Below are 19,248 nucleotides of genomic sequence, written 5' to 3' on the forward strand. Positions count from 1 at the left end.
ATGTATAGACCAATTTAGTGCTCATGCTGATAGGAGTATATAACTAGTGAGGTAATTCTAGCCAACCAGCTTAGCCTTTAACCATCATAGGGTACTAATATCATGTAGCTATTAGAAATCCATTTTTTCTTGTGTGATTTGCCTATTTGTATTATGAACTATTTTAATTATTTATGAAGTAATAAATATTTATGGTGTTTTAAATTTTAAGGCTAGCCAATCAGCTTGCAGGACATTCACTATATAATTTTACCCATTTGGGATATAATGCTTAGTATTTGCACTATTGAATACTAACCTTATGAAAATTGGTTCCTATCTTTGCACATTTGCACTATAAATTGTTTTTTTTTAGATTGTTATTTTTAATGTTCATGTTTTAATGAGCATTTTAAATATCAAATATGGTTTTATGTAGCTGTTCAATGTTGCACTGCGAATATTATGTATGTACACCCACTTGGGTGTCATCCTTTAAACTCTCCATGAATAATGATCGTAGAAAATTGGGTCTTTATTCAGTTCGCCTGCACATGGTATTGTTTTTAGTAATGTTTTAAATGTCCCTGAATTAATGCACCTTTTTAAAGTATTACAATGTATTTATTGCCATATTTGCACAATACGCTTGATTGCTGCTACATTTATGCAATTTTGCGAGTGGTATATACATTCAAATATACCTTCTCTATGTCTATTGCACTGTGCCTTGATTATCACGTGTTGTTTCACTGTCACTTTAAAAACTGGGTCACTCCTCATGGTGTCATTGGATCAAGGCCTCCCGAAGGCCGAAATGCATCATGGCGGTAGTGCTGGGTGTCTGAACTAATAAATACCTTGCACGAAGATTTGGGTCCGTATTCGTCTTTCCTGCGCATTTGGATTAACTTGGCGAAGTTTGTCTGTATATATATATATATATATATATATATATATATATATATATATATATATATATATATATATATATATGATAACCAAGTATCCTGATACAGTTCCCGATAGAACCCAAAAGCAGGTACGGACCACAGCGTGGAAATTATATTTTCTTTATTTGGTGCGCAGATTAAAGTGCATAGTGCAAAATGATTCGCGAGTGCTCAGCCTGACGCGTTTCGACTGCCCCACGGCAGTCTTGATCACATGACGCGCAGGACCAATCAATAGCTATATATAGAGTGTCCAATCAGAGAACCGCTTACATACATTGTCAATAAAGTTTTCAAACAGGTATAAACATAGGACTTGTTTTTAACACAATATATCGAGGCATAATTTACCACAGGCAATTTTTCATTAGTCAAACATTTCATAAAAGATAGTGTTGCACACAGATAGGTATAAAAGTCTTAAATAATGAAGATAAAAACATAGTGTTTCTGTACGCTGTGTGTTCCTCCCTATTTCCTTTCTTCTTATTCAGAACATATCATAACAAGTTCGCCATACCATATATTGTTAAATGCATTGGGGTATGACAAACAAAATATTATCTAAGAACATAGTGTTCGTAAATGGTAACTCACAGCTTCCAAACATCACATAATTAAGAAATTTACCTATCTAGTGTCATTGACTATAACTTCCAGCATAGTGCAACTGTATAGAAATAATGTAGCTTAGCAAAGTTGCTGTCACATAATTATAATTAAAGACTAATGTTGGTTTATACAAGTCCCTTGATATGTTCATCATGGTCTGCGGTATCTCTTAGAACAGTGCAAAATAGTGCAAATAAAGTGCTATTGTTAAAGTGCATTTTCTTCGTAAACTTATAAATACACATATCCATAAGTATATAATACATAGCAGCTTATTCTAGACGTTTCACCCGATCTCCCATAATTCAAATAGATGACAACACGATGTTTGTACAGTTATACACATCCTCCTCTTCAAGATTCTTTCTCATAAGAAGCATCTGATGAGACAAGGAAATCAATGTTATAGATTATAATAAAATCAAGACCTTAAAAAGTTTATGTTACTCTTGTAATAAGTAATAACATATAGGTCTAAATAAAACCAATAAATAGCAGCCCTAAACAAATTATACACACTTATTGCACAATTTATAATAAAATGATGTCTAAAATGAGCCAAATCCTGGAGCCCAAAAACCAACACCCAATCCTACATAAAACCAGATAAAATCTAGAACCTAGATAAAAACCTGGCAAACGTTGGGATAAAAGCGCCAGTCCAAAAGGAAACCAGGACTCCACCCACCATCAACATCCCCTTAAAAATGGTAGTTGACTTAATTCATTATAAAAAGTTGTGCAAATCCTCATTGTTATTCAGCCCATTTGGCATTTTGGTGTCTAATAACATGATAAATTCAGACTCCACTTGTCTTAGCTTTTTTTCTCTATTTCCCCCTCTGATGTTCTTGGGTATCGCACTAATGACATAATAGCTGAGGTCATTGAGGTTATTGTTGTGCACCAATTTTAAATGTCGCGCTACAGGGTAAGTGGGATCAGAATTGACCACTGCTCTAAGATGCTGTAAAATCCTGTTAAAAACTTGCAATTTGGTGCTGCCAACGTATAATAACTGGCAGGTGCATTCTAAAATATAAATTGCATATTCTGTTCTGCAAGTGAAATTTTAACTGGATTGGAACTAAAAGCTGTGACATATTCAGAAACATTTTTCCCAAATTTACACGCGCGACAAGAGATGCACTTAAAAAAACCATTTCTAGCTGTTAACCATGTGTTTGGAAGCAATACCTCAGGACTATTTTTTACTAGAGCATCCCTCATAGAGGGAGCCCTTCTAAATGTCAACAGAGGGAGTTCCGGCAGAATTTGTGACATAGTGATATCTGTCCGAATTATGGGCCAATTTTTATATAAAATTCTACGAATCTGTCTCTCTTGTGTACTGTAGTTTGTTATTAGCCTGATGTTACTTATCGATTCCACAGTAGTGGAATCTATATCAATAGTACTTTGCCTTAGTGAAATTTGGGCCTCATGATCACTGTGCTGCTGAGCAACTGGACTTATGTTGTTCGCTTTTTCTCGAGCTGCATTCAGATCAGCGGCCACATAACCCCTATTTAGGAATCTTTCAAACGTTTCTCTTTGGCAAGTTATGAGATCATCTTCATGACTACAGATTCGTTTAATTCTTAAAAATTCCCCAAAGGGGATACTACGAATCAAATGGCGAGGATGGGAACTTCTAGCATGTAATACTGAGTTCCCAGCTGTTGCTTTTCTGTGTAATTTAGTATGGATTGCGCCCTCCCTAATGAAAATTTCAACGTCCAGGAATTGCACTTTAGTGTTACTTATATCTGAAGTGAATTTGAGGTTCAATGTATTTTTGTTAATTTCTTCCACAAAGGTATTAGCTGATATATATATATATTCACTGAAAAAACCATAGGTTTCACACATGTTATAGTTAGCTGGACATTTCACTCGTAAAAAACCAATGAAATTCCCCCGTTATAGTTAGTTCAGCTAACTATAACTCGCGCGCCCGCAATCCACTGCTCCACTGCTGATGACGTCACATATTACATCACTCATGACATGGTCATTGACATCACCCATGACATCACTGATGACATCTCAAATGACATCACTGATGACATTACTGATGACATCATCCATTGAGTATGTGTTTCTGAACAATTTTAATATGTTTAATATATATAGGGAAAGGCCTGTTGAAGAATGAGTGGGTGTACAAGTGTGTAAATGGATGATTTTCTGTGGTGCGTAACTAACTCTATAAGTGAGTCATTAAATGTATCTTACTGCAGACTAGTGACTAAACTGTGTAAATGTCTGTATGTTTCTGTATGTTGGTGTATAAGTGGCTGCATGGTTTTGTGAATACCTATATGAGTGTCTATATGAGTTATTGATTGCTTGTCTGAGTATCTGTATGGGTTCCTGAGTGTTTGTGTGGGTAGGGTGTGTGTGACTCTATGCATAGATGTGTGAGTGGGTGATTCTATGGGTGCATGGTTTTAGGAGTGCATCTGTGATGGACTGTATGGTTGAGTGAGTGTATGTATGGGTGTGTTAGGGATTGAATGTATATCTCAGTGGTACATTTGTGACTAACTACATATGTGAAAGGCAGTATATGTGCGTGTAAGAGTATATAAGTGGGTAGATGTGAGAGTGTGTGATTGTGAGAGTGACTGTATGGATGAGTGTGTGCTTGCATCAATGATTCTATAAGAGCGTAAGAATGTGATACTATTTTTATGAGTAAGTGAACTTGAGTGTGTATAACCACATAGGTGAGTAAATGGGAGTGTGATTATTTGCATGACTGAGTAGGTGTGAGAGTACCTCTATGGATGATTGGTAGTGTGTGAGTGTCTATATAGGTGTATAAATGCATATGATAGTTTTGTATGTTGTGACTGTAAGTATGAGTGACTGTACAGGTGAATGAGTGGAGGTGTATGTAGACCTAAGAGTTAATAAGTGGCTATGTAGTTATTGGTATTGCAGTATGTATGGTTTTGAGAATGGAACTCTTAAATTTTGAGTCGGTGAATCAAAGGTTATATTAGGGTGTGAGAAGATGTGGTAATTTATCACATGGATAACGTCATCAGTGATGTCATTTGAGATGTCATCAGTGATGTCATGAGTGATGTCACTGACCATGCCATGAGTGATGTAATATGTGACGTCATCAGCAGTGGATTGCGGGCGCGCGAGTTATAGTTAGCTGAACTAACTATAACGGGGGAATTTCATTGTTTTTTTACGAGTGAAATGTCCAGCTAACTATAACATGTGTGAAACCTATGGTTTTTTAAGTGAATTTGCAAGGTTTTTTAAATGCTAATTCCTAACTATAACGTGTGTGAAACCTATGGTTTTTTAAGTGAATTTGTACGGTTTTTTAAATGCTAATTTATGAATGTATTTTTATATTTTTTAAATATTTATTTTACAATAAGCTACCTATATATATAGTTATAGATTAACTTTATCCTGTAATATGGAATGGCTCATTTTTTTTTTTATTTGGATAGAGTTGAACAGCATAGTTAATATCTTCTATGAACTTATAAACACTTTAAACTTTTTTTTTTTTTAAGGGTTTTTGTCCGTGCACGGTGCACGCATGCGTGCGTACGTACTCCGTGTGCGCATGCGTACGTGCTGCACATGCGCGTGCGTACATCGAGCGTGCTCTGTATGCGCGTGCTCCGTACGCGCGTGCTACGTACGCGCGTGCTCTGTACGCGCATGCGCGCGTGCTCCGTGCGCGTACGTGCATGCGCGTGTGCTCCGTACGCGCATGCATGCGTGCTCCGTGCACGTACGTGCATGCGCGCGAGCTCCGTACGCGCATGCATGCGCATGGCAAGTCATGTGATTTAGAAACAACACTTTTCATTGATTTATAGTAGTTTCAGTTCCAACACCACACCCACTCCCCTCATTATTACTTCTGATTCCCTGGGAGAAGGAGCTGAGCAGCTTTTCCAGTACTCCAGTACTTGAGAATGGCAGAGCAGCAGTCATCTTCTGGGAGTGAGCAGGAGACCCTTGTGAGACACAGACAGAGGAAACAGAAAGACTCTTTTATATGGCAATTTTTTACATTTCCACACGGGCAGAAGAAGGTGAATGCTCCAAAAGTCACCTGCACTCTTTGTGATCGTGTCTTATCAAGAGGAGATCCTAAAAAGAAATACTCTTTTAGTATCTTCACTATGATCAGGCACGTTAGAGATGTACATCCTGTGGCTTATGCTCGAGCTGCTAGAGAAAACCCTCCAGCAGCTCAGCCGAGCACATCCGCAGCAGCTCGGGCCGAGCACTTCATCTGCGGCGGCAGCTTCACCTTCTTATACGGTGCAATGCGTGCAATGCTCTTCTCTCTTATGCGGACACCAGCATTCCCCTAATAGAGAGCAAGATACAGCAGCACACGTGCGGCACCCTATAATTTTTGCCTTGTCTTTTTTTTCCTCTGTCACTCAATTAACACAACAGCTCTTTTTAGAGCCACCTAACATCTAAACACTTACATTTGATTATTTTTTTTTTTTTTTGAAACCGTTTATTGCAGTTTGTAAAAGTTACAGGTATGGGCCTACAACCACCCGGCCGGCCGCTAGAATGACAAAAGCATATTGCATACATACAGTAAAAGTCTCTCGGCAGTGAAGAGTAGTAAAACAGGAGTAATCAATGGTGCAGGCCACACAGCTCCATGCCCACAGTACGGTTCCCTTTTCTTGGAACAAAACAACACCAAAAAACCACACCCGCAAGGCAACCCGTGATCAAAAGCGACAGCACGTGCTCCATAAGTGGGGGATCCAAACCAGCAGCAGAACTCTGGAGAGGGGAATGGGAATAGATCAGGGACTGGGGGACCGCGCGCCCGCGGCCGAGGGAGGGGGGCCGTCTAGGGAGACGGAGCAGGCGAGGCAGCCGGTAGCAGTGGTGGCTCACAAATACCCCCGCGGTAGGCGTTCCAGGGGCCCCAGAGTTTCACCCACGCCCCAGGCTTACCTCTCGCCACATACACCACCTTTTCACGAAACATACACCAATCCATATGCTCTTTCCAGGCCGACACCGCAGGTGGCCTCTGGGATCCCCACAATTGAGCAATGTCGCGCTTGGCTATCATGTATCCCAGAGTCACCCACCGCGTCTGCGGGACCGAATGGTCATTCGGTTCCCATACATTCAGCAAGCATCTCCTCGCTTCAGGCAGCAGCGCGACACGCGTAACCACACGCAGGACCTCATGCACACCACGCCAGAATCGCTCCACCTTCGGGCACTCCCACAGTATATGCATGAAAGTCGCCAACGCACCACAGCCACGCTTACACATTCCGTCACCAGCAAAACCCATACGCAGAAGCCTTGGCCCCGTCACGTAAACCCGGTGAAGGATCTTGAGCTGGACGAAACGAAGGCGAGCCGGGATGGCCACCTCTTTCGGAGAGGCCACCGCGGAAATCCAATCCTCGTCGTCCAGCTCCAGCCCGTCGGCAACCCAAGCCTCGCGGAGACTAGTCAGCAGGCACGATCTATCGTTGATCAGTTTTTTGTATATGAGGGAGATCGTGCTGTCCGGGACATGGCCATCTAGGACTCTGTCCTCCAGGGGGGAAGACTCCGGAATGGATGCGACATCCGGGAAGACGGAGCCCAGCACATGGCGGACCTGTAGGTACCGAAAGTACTCACTGCCCTGCAGCTGGAACTCCGCCTGCAGCGTCTCAAAAGTTTTGAATCCCCCCCTCGTCCAGAGATCTCCCACCGTGCTGATTCCGATCGTGTCCCACTTCCCGAAGCCCTTCGACGTCCACAGGGAGCCCAACCTCTCAGACGCATACAGCGGTGACGCCCGGGTCAAACGGTCCTTCCACCCCATAGCTGCATTAGCCGCGTGCCAGACACGCACCATGACACGCGTCGGTCCCGTCAAACGGGAGTCGGGCGCGCCAGCGTAGAGCGCTCGATTGTAATCGCCACCGGGCAGGAGCATCTTATCCATCTCAAATGCCGGGTTCAAGGCGGGCCCGTAAAGGCCATGATTAATTGCAGCTAGTTGGGAGGCCCAGTAATACCGTTTAATGTCCGGGAGGGCGACCCCCCCATCGTACCACGGGAGCGTCAATTTAGCCAGAGCAATGCGCGGCCTCCCGTCCCAGAACAGGCGCCGCTGGAGGCCCTCCACCTCACGGAAATAGCGTGCCGGGACCAAGTCCATAGTATTCTGGAGGGCGTAGAGGAAGCGCGGCAGGGACATCATTTTAAACAAGGCCGCTCGGCCGAGCGGCGAGAGCGGCAGACGCCGCCAGCGCACCACGTCCTCCCTCAAGCGCCGGAGGGGGGGTAGCAAATTCCGCTCATAGCGGGCCTCCGGGTCAAGAGTGATATAGATACCCAGGTACCGAAAACCTTGGGAGGCAATCTGGATCGGACAGTCCCGTGGTAGGACCGGAGCCTCCCCGGAAAGCACATAGACACAGGATTTCGCCCAGTTGATTACCAGGCCTGAGTTGCGACCGAATTAGCGCAAAACATCAACCAGGACGATCAGTGATTTCCGCGGGGAGGCGAGATACAGAAGGATATCGTCAGCATAGAGGGACACACGGTCCTCATGCTCGGGGGTCCAGCGGAGACCACGGATAGAAGGGTGCCACCGCAGCCACTCCGCCAGGGGCTCCAGGGCCAGGGCGAACAGGAGAGGCGACAGGGGGCAACCCTGTCGCGTGCCCCGCCCCAGCGCGAATGGGGCCGAGACTCGCCCATTCACCACCACCTGCGCCAATGGGCCCGAGTATAGCAGTTTGACCCAGCTAATGAAACCCGGGCCAAACCCAAATTTCGCCAGCATCGCCCAGATGTATGGCCATTCAAGCGTATCAAACGCCATGGTGGCGTCCAAGGACGCCAAGATGGCCGGCTCCCGCAAAAATGGGACACGCGCGAGCACCCCGTGTAAGCGCCGCAGATTGAGCGCCGTGTTGCGGTGCGGTATAAAGCCAGATTGGTCTTGGTGGACCAAATCGCCCACCACGCCAATCAACCGGTTGGCCAACACCTTGGCGAGGATTTTGGGCTCCGCGTTCAAGAGCGAAATCGGCCTATAGGATGTGACCCGTTCATGGGGCTTCCCCTCCTTGTGGATCACCACAATTGTGGCCAGACGCTGGTCCGGCGGGAGGGAACCCTGCGAGTGGGCCGCCAGGAACATCGCGCGCAGGTGGGGCGCCAACACATCCGGGCGTAGCTTGTATAGCTCGATGGGAATACCATTGGGGCCCATGGCCTTGCCGGATGCAACCGAGCGAATAGCCAAGGCAATTTCGTCCGAGGTGGGAGGGGCGTCCAGCGAATCCCTGTCCTCCACCGTAAGGGAGGGCAGAGCGATGTCCCGAAGCAGGGCATGGGAATCTTCCTCCGAGCAGGGGGAAACCGGGGAGTAAAATTCGCGGAAATAATCCGCGAAGCAGGAGACAATGGCTTCCGGCTCAGTGACACATGCACCATCCACACTCTCAATCAAAGGCACCACGCGGCTCGCTCTCTCCCTCTTATCCAACCACGCAATCAATTTGCCAGCCTTATCACCCACATCATACAATCGCCCCTGCTGCTCTCTACTGAGGCCCCTGGCCGCCTCCGTGACGAGGGCGCGATAGGCCGCCTGCCTTAGGTGTAGGACATGCAACTTGGCGTCTGTTACCCCGCTCCCCAGGTCACCCTCCAGTTCTGCAATCTCGGCCTCTACCCGGGTCACCTCCTCCCGCTCGCGCCGCCGGGCATGGGAGATAAAGGAGAGGGCCTCCCCTCTAAGAACTACCTTAAAAGCCTCCCACAGGGAGATGGCCGAGGGGACCGACCCCACATTCTCGTCGAAATATCGCTGTAAGGATTTAATCAAATCGGCACGAATGGTGGGGTCGCGCAAATACCATGCATTGATTGGGGCCACCCTGCCATCCCCCCTCGGGAAGACATCGAAATGCAACAACAATGGGGAGTGGTCTGAGATACCCCGCGCCAGATGGCGCACCTCCCCCACCCTCCCTGCATGGGCCGCCGGGACAAGGAGGTAATCAAGCCGCGAGAGGCTACCATGGGCACCCGAGTGGAAGGTGTACTGTCGCAGTGCAGGATGCTTTAATCGCCAACAATCCACCAGGCCCAGCGTGTCCAAAAGGCCGGGCAGCCACGCCTGTGCCCGGGGGAGGTCCCTAGGGGGATGGCGATCCATAGACCCAGAGGCTACCGCATTAAAGTCCCCTCCAACCACCAGCAGGCCACTCGGAAGGTCCAGAAGGAGGCGCCCCAGGTCCGCAAATGTGGTGGCTTGTAACCCAGGCGGGACGTACACTGATATAAAGATAAACACTCTACCCTCCATTCTTCCCACCAGAACCGTGTAGCGTCCCCTCTCATCATGGCGCACCTCATCAATCTCCAACGGGAGCGAGTTCTTAATCATAATACCCACCCCCCGCGAGCCCGAGGTGAAGCCGGAATGGGCCGCCAAACGATATCCCCGCCGATTCATTGCATGAAAGGAGTTACCTATAAGGTGCGTCTCCTGCAGGAAGACAACATCTGGTGAAATACGTTTTAAGTACTGCAGGACCACACCACGCTTAATCCTATCCCCCAGGCCGTTAACATTCCATGACAACACAGTCAAATCCCTACCCCCCATCATACGTCGAAACAATCGGTCGTCCCCCATCGAGCATCCTAAAAACAACAACACAGTAGCGGGTTTGCCTTGCGGTGCTAACAAACAACACACCCCCCCCACCCCCCGGTCCCAACAGAACTCCCCCCTCCCTGCACCCCTGCATGAGCCCAGACAGCCCCCCCAAAGTGCAGTGTGCCTGTCGCCCCATAGCTAAATACTAACTAGTCCCCCAGAGGAGGAGGGAAGCCCCCAACAGACCCCGCACGACCTCCATAGGAGGGGAACATACGCAATCAATAAATGGTGAAGGAACAACGTCCAGAGCAAGGCCTATTCAGTCACCCCTCAATTCTGATCCGGCGGGCCCTCCTCGCCAGCCGCGCCCCCCCCACCCCCCCGGCCCCGATCTCCAGGCAAAGTGTCCAGCCAGTCCCCAGCCGCCTCGGGCCGGTCGAAGAAGTGCGTGCGACCATCCACCTCTACCCTCAGCTTAGCTGGAAAGAGCATTGAGTACTTGAGGTTCAGGTCCCTTAGGCGACGTTTAACACCAAGAAAGCTCTGTCGCTGCTTCTGGACCGCCGGAGTAAAGTCTGGGTAGAAATGTACCTCCATGTTGTCAAGCTTGACCGGTCCCTGTTGCCTGGAGGTCTGGAGGATAGCATCTCTGTCCCGAAAATTAAAGATCCGGGCAATGAGAGGCCGCGGCGGGGCACCAGTCTTAGGTCTGCCCCCGGGGACCCGGTGAGCACGCTCCACCGCAAAAAGCTTACTCAGCCCCCGGGGCTGGAGATGGGTCAGGATCAACTCTTCCACGAAAAGATCCGCCGCCTCCGCCTCTCGTCCCTCCGGCACCCCCACAATACGGACATTATTTCTCCGGGCCCGACCCTCGGAATCCTCCAGTCGCCGGTCCATCAGGGCGCTCGCCTGTCCAAGCCGGCGCACCTCCTTCTGGAGGGCCACCACGTCTGTCGTGAGGCTCGTTGTGGTGTGGGCCAGGGAGTCGACTCGGTCGTTTGTTTTGGACAAGTCTGCCCTCACAAGGCTCACATCCACCAGGACCGAGTCTATTTTCTGCGCTAAGGTATCGAAACGCTGGTCCACCGAGGCCTTCATCTCTGCGATGGCGCCCATGACGTCCCGGAGGGTCAGATCCACCGGATGAGCAGATGCCTCCGTCGGGCCCACCGGGGATGCACGCGATGTCTCCGGAGAACCCTTCTGGAGCGTGTAGCGGTCCATACTGTTAGCCTGGTGCGCCGTGCCACGGCGGGTCGTCTTCACCTTCGCCCTGTCGCCATCTTGTTTGGTGGACATGCTGGCTCTTCCACCGTCGTGTCAAGCTCCCCAAGCGGGCCGCTATACCAAGTCACGGGTGCCAGGGGGGGGGCGGGGGCGACCACCGAAACGCGGGTCAACCCACCGCCGGCGGGTCAGCCGGGCTCCTGGACAAGGCCACACCACCGCACCCCGCTCCGCCGCCCGACCCCGCTTGAGAGCAAGGAGGGCGCAAAAGCGAAAGCGAAAGTGCGGGGTACGCGAGTCGCCCAGCCCCGCTCGCCGCTGTTATTCACTTTGTCCCCGGATCGCCCCACTACTCCAATCCGGGGGGCCGGCGAGGAGAAGGCCGCAACCTTCGATCGATGCTCCCACCGGTGTTCGGGGTCCGATTCGAGCCCAAAAAATGGGTGGCGCCTCAGCTCGGGTTCCCCGACACAGTCCCCTCAACAAGGACAGGATATCGCCAGGATTAATTCAGGAGGTCGCGGAGGTCCTCGGGAGCCTCGCACCTACGCGGCCATCTTGGTTGCGCGCTAGGCTCCTCCTCTACATTTGATTTTTAATTCTATTTTTTATGATTCCGCCGTGCGCGCACCATGTGCGCACCTCGCGACGGTGCGCGTATGGTGCGCGCACCGTAGGCGCACCCCGCGGTTAAAAAAAAAAAAAAAGGTTTTTTTCACCCTTCATGGTCCTTCAGGGACCCCCTGACAAAAGCTAGGGGGTCAGGAACTCTGTACCCTGCCCCCTTTTCACGTTCTCCACCTTTCTTTTTCACTGTCACACACAAAATGGCGGTCGACACTTCCTCATATTGACCGATTCGAATGTTGACTGACATGAATCCACCAATCAGAATTACGCTCGCGCACGGCACCGTAGGATTCGTCAACCGGCGCCAAAGTTATTCAAAATAGAATTTTCAGATTTCCTATGGAAACACGGTCCTAACTATAACTATCTACTGGCGGCCGCCAGTAGATAATATATATATATCAAAAAAATATTGTTTCACACTAATATCAACACAAAACATAAAAATATTATTTTTTAATATATATAATTCAGAATAGTAAATCTTAAATAGTTTAATATATCACATTAACATAATGTAAATTAAAGTAATTCAATTAACATTTAATACTATATATATATATATATATACTTATATAAACATACACACATAAATATATATATGTGTGTATATGTTTAAATATACATAATATAATACTATTATTAGAAAATATATTTTGCATTATCTTAAATATTTTTAGTTTTGTTTTAAATGTACTACTATAAAAACATATGTATATATATATATATATTCACTGAAAAAACCATAGGTTTCACACATGTTATAGTTAGCTGGACATTTTACTGATAAAAAACCAATGAAATTCCCCCGTTATAGTTACTGTAGGCAACTATAACTCACGCGACCGCAATCCTCTGCTGATGCTAATACTGTACTTAGACACTTATTTGCCCATGTCTTCTTCCATTAAATTTTAGCTATACATATATTACAAATATTTTTTTTTCATAAAGACACATATGTCATCAGCAGAGGATTACGGTCGCGTGAGTTATAGTTGCCTACAGTAACTATAACGGGGGAATTTCATTGGTTTTTTATCAGTAAAATGTCCAGCTAACTATAACATGTGTGAAACCTATGGTTTTTTCAGTGAATTTGCAAGGTTTTTTAAATGCTAATTCCTAACTATAACGTGTGTGAAACCTATGGTTTTTTCAGTGAATTTGTACGTTTTTTTAAATGCTAAGTTACTTTACGCCATTTGTGGCGTGCGCGCCCACTTAACGCAGTTCGTTCCGTGCGCGCACGGTGCACTTCGAGCACCGCGTGCCCACGTTACGCTAGATGGGCCATGAACGCACGATGCGCTTCGCGCACCGTGCGCACATGGAGGACATATGATGAGCATCATTGTGACAGGTAAAATATATGTTTTGTTTTGCAGTAATAAGCCATGCACAAATAGTGCACTTCGGGCACCATTTGCACACGGGGTGGGGAGAATGTGGATATTTTTTTTTTTTTTTATTAATTATTACCGTACGCGTACGGTAAGCGTAATCGGCGAAATTTTCGAAAAAATTAAAATTGCCTTTTTTCACTTGGGGGATCGTAGGGGACTCCCTCGACATGGCTAGGTGCTTGGGAGCTGTCTAAACAGCCCCTTTACATGTTTTTGCACTTTGTTTTTCAACCCCCTGTCAGAGTGCGAGAGAGAAAATGGCGGCCGCCGCTTCCTGGTTTCGACCGATTCGAATGTTTACTAAGATCTAACGGCCAATCAGAATCGCGCTCGCGCACGTCACCGTACGCGTACGGTAAGCACACCGTAAGCGCACCGTAAGCTGGCTCAGATATATATATTGATTTAAAGGCTATTTTCTCAGAATCTACTGAACAGATTTACACCAAACCTACAAAAGGCACTTCCTTGACCTGAGGACTACCTCTCTGCCAAATTTCATTAAATTCTGTTCAGCCGTTCGGGCTGTAGCTCTGTCTAAAGGTCCTATGGAAAAATGCATGGGAAAAACGTGTTTTGGGACCCCCCTTTTATCTCAGCCCCCGCTTGACGAATCCCCCCGAGACTTTCAGGGTAGGAGCGGAGCTCAACGCCCCACCTATTTTGAAAATTTTGCGAGGATTCGTCGACCGGCGCCAAAGTTATTCAAAATAGAATGTTGCGGATTTCCTATGGTAAGAGGGTCCTAACTATAACTATCTACTGGCGACCGCCAGTAGATAATATATAAAAATATATATACATATATATATGACATAAAAATGTTAACAAATCAAATGCATAACATTAAATAAATTACCAAATGAATACATTAATTCCATTAAAAAAAATCGGTAAAAGACATTTACTAAAAATGTTTTTAAAAATGATAAAATAGTTATATTATCTACTGGCGGTCGCCAGTAGATAGTTATAGTTAGGACCGTGTTTCCATAGGAAATCTGAAAATTCTATTTTGAATAACTTTGGCGCCGGTTGACGAATCCTCACGAAATTTTCAAAACTAATGGGGCGCTCCGCTCAGCTCCTACCCTGAAAGTCTTAGGATGATTCGTCAAGCGGGGGCTGAGAAAAAAGGGGGGTCCCAAAACGCGTTTTCCCCATGCATTTTCCCATAGGACCTTTAGTCGAAGTTACAGCCCGAACGGCTGAACAGAATTACTTGAAATTTGGCAAAGAGGTAGTCCTCAGGTCAGGGATGTGCCTTTTGCATACATGGAGTCAATCTGTTCAGTATTTCCTGAGAAAATTGCAGTTAAAAGTACATAAATATCTATAGCCGCGCACCCTAACGTGCGCGAGCGTAATTCTGATTGGTGGTAACATGTCAGTCAACGTTCGAATCGGTCGAAATCAGGAAGTGTCATCCGCCATTTTGTTTGTTTTGGGTGCGACAGTGAAAAAGAGAGGTGGCGAACGTGAAAAGGGGGCAGGGTAGAGAGTTCCTGACCCCCTAGCCTTTGTCAGGGGGTCCCTAAAGGACCCCGAAGGGTGAAAAAAAACATTTATTTTATTTTTTTAAATCGCAGGGTGCGCGCACGGTGCACGCACGGTGCACGCACGGTGCGCGCACGGTGAATAACCTTAAAAAAAAAATAATAATAATACATACATAACTTAGCATTTAAAAAAACGTACAAATTCACCTAAAAAACCATAGGTTTCACACACGTTATAGTTAGGAATTAGCATTTAAAAAACCTTGCAAATTCACTTAAAAAACCATAGGTTTCACACAAGTTATAGTTAGGTGGACATTTCACTCGTAAAAAACCAATGAAATTCCCCCGTTATAGTTAGTTGAGATAACTATAACTCGCGCGACCACCACTCTATCACAAGGATGATGTCATCAGTGATGTCATGAGTGATGCCACTGACCATGTCATGAGTGATGTAATATGTGACGTCATGAGCAGTGGATTGCGGGCGCGCGAGTTATAGTTATCTCAACGGGGGAATTTAATTGGTTTTTTACGAGTGAAATGTCCACCTAACTATAACATGTGTGAAACCTATGGTTTTTTAAGTGACTATATATATATATATTAGTAATATAAAATTAGACAAATAAACAAATAATAATATTAGATATGTTTAAACAATATTAAGAAGTATACTATTCTCACTCCAGTTTGTGCCAGTAGGAAAAGGATTGGAGTTTGAAGGGCTAAGATTTACTATTTCGACTCTAGTCAGTGCAATAGAAGGGAAAGCTTTGGACTTCAGCGGGATTCAATTTATTGTTCCCACCACAGTCTGTGCAACAGTAGCGAAAGCATTGGACTTTGAAGGGGTAACATTTACTATTCCCACTCCAGTCTGTGCTACAGTAGGGGAAAGTGTTGGACTCCGGAGGGGTAAAATGTACTTCTCCCATTTCAGTCTCTACAACAGTAGGGAACGCGTTGGACTTTGGAGGTATTAAGTTAACTATTCCCACTACAGTCTTTGCAACAGTAGAGAAAGTGTTGGACGTCGAAGGAGTAAAATTTACAATTCCCACTCCAGTCTATGCAACACTAGGGGAAGCGTTGATCTCCAGAGGGTAACATCTACTATTCCCACTCCAGTCTGTGCACAAATAGGGAAAGTGTTGGACTCCGGAGGTGTAAAACGTACTATTCCCACTCCGGTCTGTGCAACAGTAAGAAAAGAATTGGACTTCGAAGGGGTAAAATCTACTATTCCCACTCTAGCCTGTGTAACAGTAGGGAAAGTGTTGGACTCCGGACGTGTAATATTTACTATTCCCACTCCGGTCTGTGCAACAGTAACAACAAGTGTTGGACTTCGAAGATGTAACATTTACTATTCCCACTCTAGTCTATTCAACAGTTATGAAAGCGTTGGACTTTGGAGAGGTAAAAGTTACCATTGCTACTCCAGTCTGTGCTACTGTAGGAAAGTACTTCACTTCAAATACATAACATATATGATACACAACCATATTAATTTATCATTTTTATAATAAATATGAAACTCTTAATATAAACTTCATTAATTAACCCCAAATAAATATATATATAAAAGAATTAACATGATTATCAAAAAATGTATTAATTATCTATTAAAAGAAATTGCCCATTATTTAGTACTTAATTAACTTCCCACCCAATACCCCAAAAAACCTAGCAGCCCACACTTATACTATAAGGAAAATAAATAAATGTAACACAATTAACATAATTAAATATTAATTAAAAATTCATTGATGAATAGTTAACTTCCCCCATTATACCCCTACAAACCTACCATCCCGCACCTAATATATAACTTAAAAAATGTAATTATTACATGATTAATAATCAATTAAATAATTAATAATACATTGTTAATTAATTATTACTTAACTTCCCACCCAATACCCCTACAAACCCAGCAGCCTTCACATAATATATAGCTTAAAAAATATAATTATGACACAATTAGCATAATTAATAATCAATTAACTAAATAATAATAAATGAATAGTAAATGGTTAATTAACTTCCCACCATACATCCTTACAACCCTATGACAATACAAGTTACTATGAACAATTACATTAAAAAAATATATAAATCACCTAAAGTTATAATTATTATATATGAACTAACACATATAAAGATAATTAAAAAGCAATATTTTTTACAATTATATTATTGAAAACGATATTAACAAACAACAATTTTCATGAAAATGATATTGCTGCATCACGTTATTTTTGTGTCACAATATTTTTTCCTGCTATTTCTGCAAATCGATATTTTAAACAAGATATTTTGTTCAAACACCCTAGCATTTCTCCATTTGGATGATCTCTCTCCTTCCATGGTGAACTGCCAAAAGCCATTCACACCCTCCAACAGAGTTTTTACTTTTTGGAGTAGCCAATGAGAAAAATGCAACAATTAAGTACTGAGCGCTTTAAGTCACCCACAGAAACGAGTTGGCTCTTAGCTCATTCATAACAGTGTTACCACCAGTGGCAGCCAGCACAGATCTGGGGTGGTGTGGTGGGCGTATAGGGGGAGGGTAAGGGGGTTTAAAAAAGATCAAAAAGAAAAATGCACTTACCTACTGCCCCATCTCTTCCATGTCGTCTCTCCTCCGCGTCGGGCCAAAGTCACAGAACAGTAAGCACATCCAGTCTCCTCCGCGCCAATCACAACGCTGCAATGCAGTGTTGCGATTGGCTACCCTAAGCCAATCACAATGCTTCAATGCAGGGTTGTGTTTGGTGTGAGTGCAGCAGTTCGGCGCTCAGACTTGGTCTGGGGGCCTGGGCATCTTCTCCACCCAGGCTGTAATGCAGCCTGGGTGGAGAACATGCCAAGTACACATGACTGTTTGGCTGGCCCTCTCCGCCAGCCATAGCGTTATCCGTACTTCAGTGTGCTCATCACTCCTGCTTTTGCTGTGCTCTGTGAGCAGAGTAGCCCTGCCCCGCCCCACCCACCAAGCTGCCGCAGCAGGACAAAATAAAATTATAATAAAATCAATTCATCATCATTTTATTTTACCTTTCTTTCCCTGCCTCAAAGCAGTGAGGCGACACTCCTCCAGCTTAGCGTAGGAGCCACCACTGGTTATTACATTCAAAGTAGGTGCCCCTCTGCCTCCATGATGCTGCTAACATGGCCTTCTCCTCCGATGCCGTGTTCCCCCTGAACCCGCAAGAGAGGTAATACACTTGCATGGACTTCCTGATTAAAGTAAGTCAGCGGAAGAAGCAAGCAGAGCTGCTGTATCATTTCTCAGCTAGGAACATATTAGTGATGGAATGCTGGAGTAGCGACATTCAAAGGTACCTGTCTGAGACACTTCGAAAACAGGAAGTGGGAGGGCGTTTTAAAACATTATTTGGATTTGGAAGGTGTGTGTATGAGGCTCAACGCCTCCTCACTGTGTAATTAATCAGGCAAAAGTGGCATTCGCTGCAAAATAAATTAGCAGTCAACTTTGATCATTGCTGGGCAGTTTATGAGGTATTTAATGGAGCACTCAAAGACTCAAGACTATAACGCAACACTATGCAGTATGTACTAGAGGCCTGTGCAAGGCAGAACACCCATAGAGTAAATTTAAGCTACATTGTTTGATCATGCACCGTTTGCAATGTATAATTTGCGCACTGTGTTATTTTCCCTAGGTTGGGTATGAATGACTTTACGCCTAAAACTGAAGAACACCTGCTGAGTTTGGCAGCAGACCGATCTGGGCTCGACATTAAAATGGGCTGAAAGAGTTCAGATGGTATTCGCTTTGAAGAGCTGCTCTGCTAACACTTGGAAAATACTCACACCTGGTCTGCGATTGAAATTAAGCAGCCCATGGCTGATGAATGGGTTCATAAATATGTTTGATGAGTTGAACATTTATGCCCCATGAAGTGTTTTACAAGGTCATTTGTCACCTTTCAATTCTCAATGTAATATTTTCCAATGAAGTGAAATTTCATGCTGAATAAAACTGAATAAAACAATGATGTCTCTTTTTTAATCAGGATATTGTTATTTGTTTATAAGGAGTGCTGTAAATGTTACATTTCACAAATGCACCCGTGTTTGACAACAAAAACAGGATCACAACATGTTCTTTAGTATTTTTAAATGACAATGTATTACCAAATGGTAAAATACACAAAAATGTTGATTGTCTCTTGTAGTGCTTTGAACAAACTTTTAGCAAATTCAGTTGTACTCAGTCTATTCTCTTTGATCCTGTCGAGATTTTA

The 19,248-nt window shown here is 44.9% G+C and overlaps 1 protein-coding gene across 2 annotated transcripts in view; it reads left to right on the forward strand.

Annotated features, from left to right (window-relative positions):
• The window catches only part of LOC146775837 (NACHT, LRR and PYD domains-containing protein 12-like), a 984,872-nt gene extending 965,876 nt beyond the window's left edge, over positions 1 to 18,996 (forward strand). For both annotated transcript variants that reach the window (XM_085639880.1, XM_085639881.1), the window contains exon 10: positions 18,664 to 18,996. In XM_085639880.1, the coding sequence (XP_085496006.1) occupies positions 18,664 to 18,754 (91 nt within the window). In that variant the 3' untranslated portion in view covers positions 18,755 to 18,996. The remainder of the gene's footprint in view (positions 1 to 18,663) is intronic.
• The last annotated feature ends 252 nt before the right edge of the window (positions 18,997 to 19,248 follow it).

The sequence above is a fragment of the Triturus cristatus genome, chromosome 12 (genome assembly GCF_964204655.1).
Source record: "Triturus cristatus chromosome 12, aTriCri1.1, whole genome shotgun sequence".
Lineage (NCBI taxonomy): Eukaryota > Metazoa > Chordata > Amphibia > Caudata > Salamandridae > Triturus > Triturus cristatus.